The 9,772-nt window shown below is 30.1% G+C and overlaps 1 protein-coding gene across 2 annotated transcripts; it reads right to left on the bottom strand.

The window, feature by feature from the left end:
* Nucleotides 1-2,112: 2,112 nt before the first annotated feature.
* Nucleotides 2,113-4,091, bottom strand: LOC134835642 (uncharacterized). 2 transcript variants are annotated; one of them, XM_063850560.1, is made up of 5 exons: nucleotides 3,756-4,091; nucleotides 2,849-3,066; nucleotides 2,649-2,701; nucleotides 2,254-2,433; nucleotides 2,113-2,189 (listed from the first exon to the last, which is right to left on the bottom strand). In XM_063850560.1, the coding sequence occupies exons 1-5, from the start codon at nucleotides 3,965-3,967 to the stop codon at nucleotides 2,175-2,177; spliced, it is 678 nt and encodes a 225-aa protein (XP_063706630.1). In that variant the 5' UTR covers nucleotides 3,968-4,091; the 3' UTR covers nucleotides 2,113-2,174. The 2 variants fall into 2 exon arrangements, with proteins under 2 accessions (XP_063706630.1, XP_063706629.1); XM_063850559.1 differs by having other exon boundaries at nucleotides 2,126-2,192.
* Between the last annotated feature and the right edge of the window lie 5,681 nt (nucleotides 4,092-9,772).

The raw sequence follows: 9,772 nt of genomic DNA, 5'->3' as shown, positions 1-9,772 counted from the left end.
TGAGATGCAACAAAAACACTTCATGATGCTCCAAAAGTAATAATAATGCAAAGAATGAGCTTTTTTTGCACTTGAAATATTGTGAAGCGGAAATGTTAAAAAGTTATTTACCACACCTAAGTATTGTTTGCAACTCCTGCCAAGCAAAGAGAGAGAGAGACAAAATCATCAGAGGTTTTTATTGCACGAACACTTGGCACAAATGGTAATGAATGGGACATGTTGCGCTTTTTTCTTCTTCTTTCGGTATTCAGAAGATAATGTTTGTACTTGACAAGAGAGTTCAGAGAAGTTGGAGATGATGTCATTGCAGGTGTGAAGACATTTCAACATTTTGAGCCATCAGGATGATTTATACATCGACTGAAAGGTAAGATTTAAGCTTTACAATATATGTAAGAGTTATCAAGTATTTTAGGCTTCAAAATCTCAATTGCTGTTGTTTTTGTTTTTCTTTCCATCATTTGCGACGGTTTTTGGCTAGTTCGTTTAATATCACCTTTTCATATACTTATTTCGTTTATCACATATTGCTTTGCCTTAATTTTAAAAGTCTCTAAACTATCATAGTCTTTAATATCACATATCACAGTCATTTTGTTAAAATAATTCAATCCTTTATGCCACACAGAGTCGTATATTGCACTTCTTGGAACTCTTAATTGTCCTCTGTTTCTTAATTGAAATGGAAAGGAAACCATAGAAATGATTTTTAAGTTTTAAGGTACTTTTCCTTATGAAATGTATTTTCACTTATTTAAAGTCAATTTTAAATGAACTCAAAAACAATTTTTGGATTTTGAGCTATAGTTTCACACTCAAGATTAATTTTTTAAACTAAAATTCAGTAATTAGTATGAAATCATATCTCAAATTCCAAAATTATTCAAAAGATCCGTTAAAATTGACTTTAAATATTTGAAGATACGTTTCATAAATAAAATGTTAAGGAAGAAGTCCCTTTGTATGCTTTCCTTTTAATTTCTATTGAGAATTCAAACCTTAAAATACTTCATTCAACTTTTTTTGTAAAACTCAGGTTTCTAATCGGGTCAGCTTGATTTAAATTGATCTTAGTTTCCTTCTATTGAAACATTTTGTTATATTGAAAAATTTATGCCTTTTGACTCATGTTTTCTTTCATTCGAAGTCCATAATAGATTCAAGGTTATTTGAAGGTTAAAATTCTAAAAAATAGAATCTGTAGCTTAAGGATCTAATTCATCCAGCTTTAGAAGATATCCATCGAACTTTAATCTTTTTGATCATTTTAAGATAAAAACTCACCTTCATTCATTCCTCATCTTCTCTAAAAATCCTTAGACGTATCGAAAAATTCACCTTAGCGTATCGAAATTTCTTTTTCATAAACCATGAATGAAATTCTCCTTAACTTACACTTAACTTTTACTGCCTTTCGCTACGCCAATTGTCTCTAAAAATAAAATTTCCTTACCTCTTGGAACAAATAGTATCGCATTCTGCAGAACCAAAACTATTGACTTGATTTACGATAACTCAAACAATGCCACTACTTACATGATCTCCTTTTCCCTTTTATTGTCTAACATCGTTCCATATTGCATTCCTTTGAATGCATTTTTTTCGTCTTTTTAAAGCAACACAACAGTTTAAAATCCTAAAGAAAAGGGTCTTATCTTCCATTTCTTAAACAATTTGTATTGTCGTCAAATGATCCATCTGGCTTCTTCTCCTTTTGTAACACAATAACACACCATATTTCGACCCATTATTAACTAATAATAACTTTTTTCTTTTTTGAAAAATCTGTATTGCCTTATAAGTGGCCTAACCCAAGCATAATTTAATTAATATCTCCTCCGATATATTTTTTTTTGTATCTTCTTGTCCCACAAACAAATGGTCGTTTATTTTGTTAAAATGCAACACTAATAACAATGCGATGGATTTTAGATGTCGAAAGGTGTGGCTATTGTTTGCTTCTTGAATTGTTGTGATTGCGACTTGGATGTGACGTGAATCCATAATTGTCCCGGTGTTTCGTGGAAAAGGACGCGAAAGGTGTTGCTGCTTGATTGAAACTCTGAATTCAATGAAATCCCAGGTAAGAAAAAACTTTTTTTGTGACATTTTTTACATATAATGACTTTATTGGAGGCAAGGTGCTAAAAACTACTTTTTTTTGATCATTTTTACTCGTTGTTCAACTGCTGGACCAAAAAATGAGAAAATTTAGTAATTTAACTTCAAAGTAATTTGCAAATAACTTACCGCATATTTCTCGCTCAAATGCTCCAAGTAATACAACTCAACCTGCAACTTTTGGTAGTTATCGAGTAGGTGATAATAATTCTTGGCTTCACAATCCAGGCGCCATTGCAATCGGTCAAGATTGCTTCGTAAGTCGATATGCATGCGTTCGAGGCGTTTTATTTCCTTGGTAAGTTCACTCTTTATTTAAATTTTGAAAGAAATTAAAATTGAATCAGTTTCATATTTACTACAAAGTACGAAAAAAATGAACAATGAGCATGAAAAGATGACAGAAAATGACTCGGAGGCATTTATGAACGAAGATGCATTCATATGAATGTGAATTGTGATAATAAATATTGCGTAAGTATGCAAATGAGTTGAAATGATTTTTCTTTAGTTATCATCTTTACCTTACTCAAGCATTCGTAATGAATGCAAAGATCCTTATTACTTAAATGACAATCTGTTATATATTTTTTTTGCACACAAAATTTATGTGTTTACCAATCAATACAATTCAATACAAGAAGGAAAAAAATAAAAAGGAGAAACGAAAGAAAAAAAAGAACAATCAATGTTTGTTCGAAAAGTGGTTCACTTACTTCTTTACCTTTGCCGCAAATTTCAATGTTCTTCAAGGAATGCGATAATTTTGCGAGTTTATCGCGAGCTTCTTGCACCTGATTACTCAAGGCATCGTTGACGCAATTTTGCTTCGTTATCAAGGAGTCGTATTTGGATTCCGGGTTATTCTTGAAGGTTTCAGCGTCAAAGTTGAAGTCCTGAACTTGCTGGTTGAGTTCCGTGTAGCGAGATTGAGCTTGGTTTCTATTTTTTTTTTTGAAATATGGAGAGTTACTAAAGGTAAGTTTTAAAAAATTTTAATCTTATTAAATTTTTACTTTCAGATGCCTTTCAAATAAGAAGCCTGAATCGAAATCCATGGACAACAGAGAAATCTTATGTTGCCCCTTATGAGATCAGTATTTGCACAGAATTGTTTATTTTACAAGGGAGTGAATTTGTTGAATGACATGATACGTAACGGATTCAATATCGACGTGAACTATGTGAATTTCAAAAAAAAAAGCCACGCGCGAATTTGTGAAAAACAGATTTTGATCTCACTCTTTTAATTAACTAATAGCTAATTTGGACCTACTTCTCGAAAGCTCGAACCTCAAAAGTGAAAAAAATCGAGAAGTTTCGAGTTTTACGATGAGTCTCGAGTCTTTAAAGCTCAGTAACACAACACCCGATATCAGCATTTCATCGAAAAATAAATGGCATGAGATTTTTTTGATAGTTTTGTATTAATTAGGCCTAAAGTAGTCCAAAAAACCTAAATTTAAAATTCTAGAACGAACCAAACGGATTTTAGACATTTTTAGTGCATTTGGGTATTATCAAGTACCTCTTTGACATACCCGATGTCACTAAAAATGCATAGAAACACTTTGGTTCGTTCTAGAGTGTTAAATTTAGGTTTTTTGGACAATCAATATGGAAGCACTTACCTCATTTTACTCTCCATCTCCAACTCTTCCTTCAACGCACGGATCTCTTCATTACCGTAACAGGTCACCACATTATCGTGATGTCCTTCGATTACGTTATGCGAGGCCTCTGTCGTTGCAGTTTCTGGCTTGCCCGTGCCATGATGATGATGATGATGCGGCGGAAGCTTATGATGATGATGATCCTTCTTCGAGTCCTTCTCTAACGTCATGTCAAGGACTTTTTTTTATTCAAATTTACTTCGCTTGACAAAAAAGGACGTCTGCCTTGTGTGACGGAATTTTTCACTTTGAATTGATTCCGCAAGTTTTTTCGGGTGTTATAGTAACGAACTACTTTTTCTACCCCGAAATTGTTTATTCCTATAAATAGCAAATGGTTTCCCGTATCCAACGTGATTTTATTATGTCTGTAACTGTAACGCACTTTTCATAATAATAATAACGAAAAAGAATCAAAACATTGTCCTATCACTTTAACAGTAGTTTCAACGACTGTCTAATGTTCTCGCGAACAATTACTCGACACAAAACTTTAAATGGAATCAAGTCATGCGCCAATTGGTGACATACATGTTTTATTCATGATATACTTTCACTATGAAGGACATTTTTTGTTCCGCATGCAGCGAATTGACTGTTCTACTAAATCCAAATTGTACGAATGTAAATTAAACAACAAAAAGTGCCATTACAGCTCGTGTGACACCGTTTTTCCCAAAGTACGTAAATTTTCGTCGGATTTCATGGTCAACTTCATTCATAACGAAAAGTGATTTTTTTTTCCTCTGTCGAGTTGGATAATTGAACAGGATGATAGGGCGTTCACTCAAACACTGCGATAGTCATCTTTCTCTCTCTCTCCGCTTCTGACATTAAATAAATTGCCCATCATTAACTCTGAAAGCTTTCAATCTCCTTGAAATTGAATTAAAATTAAAAATAAAAATAACGACCGCTTGATAAGAAACTGAGGCGCCGCAACTGCCATTGTCGCGTCACATTGTTTTATGGCTCTTTCTCTGCACTCGGAAATTTATGGTCAAAGCTTTTAAATCGTGATCAAAATATTTGAGAAAAAAAGAGAGAAAAAAAAGTTTAAATGAATTGAAAGGTACTTCACAGTATAATAAAAAGGTTTAAAAAAATTTTTTACAAGAAAATAATATAATAAAGGCAACTTCCTGTGTATGTTGTTTGTTTCTTTGAGTTTCTTGTTATGCTTTTGTGTACACATGTGTGGAGAGAGATCATCAATAGTGATAAGAGGAATGACAAAGAATTGCCACTTTTCGTGATTGAATGAGTTTTATTACAATTCAAAGTAGGCGAGTTGTTGATTTGTAACAGCGCTTTTTGGATTTTAACGACTTTATGAATTTTGTTTGAAAATCTAACCTCAAAATCCATACCGATTTTGAAATGTTATAACTTCAGTTTGGCTTCACGAATTTCTTTGTGGTTTTTTAAGATGAATCAGTGTTAAGTATAAAACTTGGAAAATTACAGTAATTTTTCCAAATATGACGTCCTATGGGCAAAAACGGGTCAGATTGATCCCTTAAGGTTGAAAAATTATTTTGGATGGTTCATAACGATATTTCATATTTATTAGAAAAAGCGTTATAGGCCTCATAACGCTTTTTAGTTTTTATTCGAAAAAGCGTTATGGAGCAAATGTTATCAAAAAATATGTGAGAAAAAACTTAATTTTCACTTCCAGCTATAAAATTTTGGTTGAAAAAATATTTTGGATTAGGATCAACCTTAAGGGATTGTTGATTCGTAAAACTTCTAATTTGAACAAAGTAAGCCTTGTTTTTCTTGACAAAAAAAATATTTTTAATAAATTCTTCAAACAACTTTGTTTGTGACTTTTTCAATTAATTTGCTATTAAAAATGGACAGTTCAAACGAAGCTTGGACTTTAAAAAAATGTGAAAGTACCGTAATCTACATAATGCGTAAGAAATCCAAAAAATAATGACGTTGGGCGAAAAATTCAATTGATCCCTTAAGGTTGAAAAAGAATTAGGTTGAAAAATTATTTTGGATGGTTCATAACGATATTTCATATTTATTAGAAAAAGCGTTATAGGCCTCATAACGCTTTTATAGTTTTTTTCGAAAATGCGTTATGGAGCAAATGTTATCAAAAAATATGTGAGAAAGACTTAATTTTCACTTCCAGCTATAAAATTTTGGTTGAAAAAAATATTTTGGATTAGGCATTTGATCCCTTAAGGGATTGTTGATTCGTAAAACTTCTAATTTGAGCAAAGTAAGCCTTGTTTTTCTTGTCAAATAATAATAATTTTAATTAATTCTTCAAAGAACTTTGTTTGTGACTTTTTCAATTAATTTGCTATTAAAAATGGACAGTCCAAACGTAGCTTGGACCTTAAAAAAATGTGAAAGTAACTAATTCAGTATTCGTTTTCGCAATTCGATTTACAAAAAAAAAAAATTTCCAGATTTGATGGATTTGAACGATGATTGCTTGCTCTACCTTTTACGATTCTTCGACCTTTTTGACTTAATGAATTTACGTGGAATTTGTCTCAAATTAGACAACTTAATATTTCAAAGTCGAGCAAGGTTCAGTCAGTTTTTCTTTGACAACTTATCAAATTCCAAATTCTTGGATATTGTACAATTCTTGGGTTCAGTAGCAAAATCATTTGAGATAGAAAACTCACAAAACTTTTTAGATAATTCAAAGATCTTTGAATTGATTCACAAAAGTTGCGTGAATTTGGAAAGTCTTGATCTCATCTATGTCAATCTTGAAGATATCGCAAATATCCAGAGCTTCACTTTGCTACTTAAACGTCTAAAGTCTCTTTTTTTGATGGATGTCAACCTTGATGATAGTTTCAGTGATTGTTTCAAAGATGCAAAATCTCTTGAAAAATTGAAAATCGTTGATGAAAAAATCACGAAAAACTTCTTCAAAAATGTCTCAAACTTGAAATCTTTGAACTTGAGTTTCTGTTCAAAACTTACATTGCATTGTTACATCGAGATTTTGCAGAAGAATTTAAGTTTGAAACAACTCAAAATATTTGTTGATGACGATACTTTGAAAGATAACCAAAACTTAGTAGTAAACTTCATCGTTTCAAACCTAGTTGAACTTGAAGATCTTTCATTCGACATATTCTCTCCCAACATAAACCGCCTTGGAACTTTACCAAACTTGAAAAAACTTGAAATCCATCAATTTTCTGAAGATAATTTTGACCAATGTTCAATTTCTGAAGAAATCAACAAATTATTAGAGAACTTGAGTCAAAATAACTTAATTGAAGAGCTTTACATCTCATGCTATAAATGTCAAATTAAAATGGATCTTCTCAGCAAATTAACTAACTTGAAGAAATTAAAACTGTTTGGAGTTCAAGAACTGTCAAAATCTGACATTACCAAGCTGGGAAGTCTCCTTAACCTTGAATCTTTGGAAATACAAAATAATGAAAAAACTTCAAGATTGAATGAATTAATTCTTAGTTTGATTCAAACCTTGCCGAAACTCAAAGAATTGGTTATTAAAGACATTCCCGAAAATGATGATTTTGCAGAGCAGCTGATTCAAGTTTTAAGTCAATCGACAAATCGATCGAAACTGAAAATTTTTTATCATGAAGTTTCAAAAGGAAAACCATTTGAAGTTCAGCACAAATTGTTTGAATTGAAAATTTCAGTACTTTACAGCCTTGAGTTGTCTTTTTAAATCAATTCAAAGTCCTTTAAAGCATCATTGGAGTTTTTGAAGTTCAAATAAAGAAAATTTTTGAAACCACGTGGTTTAGCCCAATGCACATTTTGAAATTTTTAAAATGTATTTTGAATGTTTAACAATTTGAATATTGCTTCAATATTTGTTTTGGATATTGTCCTAATGAGTATTTTGAATTTTGACCCAATGCAAAGTTTGAATTTTTATCCCAGTGCACATTTTGAAAATTTTACCCTAATTTTTTTCTGTTTTTACAAATATTTCCTTGACATTCGTTCAAAATTTGTTATAACAAATATTTTCAACCCAATGCACATTTAAAATTTTAATCCCAGTGCAAATTTTAAAATTTTATTTCAGTACAAATTTTTATCCCATTGCACATTTTGAAAATTTTAGCTGTAATTTTTCCTATTTTTACAAATATTTCTTTAACGTTGGTTTCAATATTTGCTCTGATGAGGATTTTAAACCCAATGCAAATTAAAAATTTTTTCCCAATGCACATTTAGAAAATTTTATCCTGTTTTTAGAAATATTTCCTTAACGTTCGTTCAAAATTTGTTCTAAAACTAATTTTCAATCCAATGCACATTTAAAATTTTTATCCCAGTGCACATTTTTAAAAGTTTAGCTGATTTTTTCTTCGAAATGGAACAAAAAATCATCAAGCTTTAAGTTTTTTTAAAATTTCAAGTTTTAATGAATGACTAAAGGGCAGACAGACGCCCTTGAAAACCCTGCCAATTTTTCATGCCATTTCATTCACTTTACAAAAACCTACCACAGACATAATTTTTACGACTTCAGCAGAACTTGGGCAATATCTTTTCAAGACAAAACTAGTACAAAATTCCATAAAGATTTCTCCTAATCTTTATTTTTTTATTATTTTTTTTTTTGTTTTCTTTCAATGATTTATAATCTGTTGCACCTGCAAAACCCAACAACATTTTACGATATTTATTTAAACTCATTTGTCTCTGGCACGGCAATACTGGTAGTAATCGTCATCATTATTGTTCGAACGATATTAGAAAAAAATAAATAAATAACCATAAAAAATAGTTCCTTCTTCTCCTTTTTTTTCTCGTAGGTAAATCATCACAGATCTTTATCTTTTTACGGTTAAAAAAAAATAGAAAAATCGTCGAACACTTGTCATTATCAGGTAGCAAGCAAGAGGTAGCAAAAGACCATAATTAATAACAATAATTTTTTAAACCCATTTTTTGAAGGACATACCTGTCGAAAAAAAAAATCTTCGCTCTTATAATGGATGATAAAGCAAATTATGAGAGGCGTTCTCTTTAAGGTAGACCAAAGACAATTTTGGTTATTTGATTAGGATTGACCTAATTCCTCTCTAAAATTGCCTTAAGACTCTGCTTTAAGTTAAGTCAACACACAAAAATGACTTTTTTCTGGATTATCTGATTTTTAGTCAAGAGATGTAAAAAAGAGCGGAATTTATGTCTCGCAAATGTATGCTGGCTGGTTGCATACATTGTAAAAATTCACTTATAAAGATCAGATATTGCAAATGTTAAGTGTTGTTGTTGTTGTTTAGTGTTGTAAGTGAACACGTGCGTCCGGTCTAGGCATTACATTGACGAGAGTTTGAATAAAATGTGGAAATACGTAAGATTTACGGTGACAAGATGGGAATTTTTCATTCGTCAAGAGGATTTTTCATAAATTTTAAGGTAATTTACTGGATTTTTTGATGTTTATGATTTGCTTTTCATGAAATTTTTTTCTTTTTTTTTAATTTTGACAAAATTGGAATATTTAGTAAAAAATTTTAAAAATTTAGTTTTTTTTTAATTTTTGAAAATAATTTTTGAACAACTTTTTATTTTTTTATTTAATTTTTTAATTTAAAAATATTTAAAAAAGGAAAAAAATCTTACAAAAATTTTAGAATTTTAATTTCTTTTTAATTTTGAGCAATCCAAGATATTTTGAGCTTTTCTAAGATTTTTTTAAAAATATTTTTAGAACTTTTTTTTAGATAATTAAAAAATTTTCCGTAACTAAAAAAATAAAGATAAAAATAAGACTTTTCTTAAAAAAATAATTTTCTTGGACTGAATTTATATAATTTGGAAATAATTATAAAATTAAAAAAATAATTAAAATTATTAAAAATTTGAAATAAAATTATTATTGTTTAAAAACTAAAAATTAAAATAGTTAAAAATTAAATGAATTTGCCTCAAAAATGAATATTTTTTTTTAAATTTATTTATTAAAATCAGTAAAATATCATAATATT

This window comes from Culicoides brevitarsis, chromosome 3, assembly GCF_036172545.1.
Source record: "Culicoides brevitarsis isolate CSIRO-B50_1 chromosome 3, AGI_CSIRO_Cbre_v1, whole genome shotgun sequence".
In the NCBI taxonomy this organism is placed as follows: Eukaryota; Metazoa; Arthropoda; class Insecta; order Diptera; family Ceratopogonidae; genus Culicoides; species Culicoides brevitarsis.
The sequence above is the reverse complement of the archived record's forward strand: the minus strand, read 5'-3'. Positions and strand labels throughout refer to the sequence as shown.

Bases quoted from the DNA above. Each gene is read 5' to 3' on its own strand.
- LOC134835642 (XM_063850559.1), bottom strand. From the start codon at position 3,967: ATGACGTTAGAGAAGGACTCGAAGAAGGATCATCATCATCATAAGCTT. The intron at 3,067-3,755 runs GTAAGTGCTTCC...AAAAAAAAATAG, and splicing joins GAGATGGAGAGTAAAATGAG to AAACCAAGCTCAATCTCGCT. The intron at 2,702-2,848 runs GTAAAGAAGTAA...AATATATAACAG, and splicing joins CATTGAAATTTGCGGCAAAG to ATTGTCATTTAAGTAATAAG.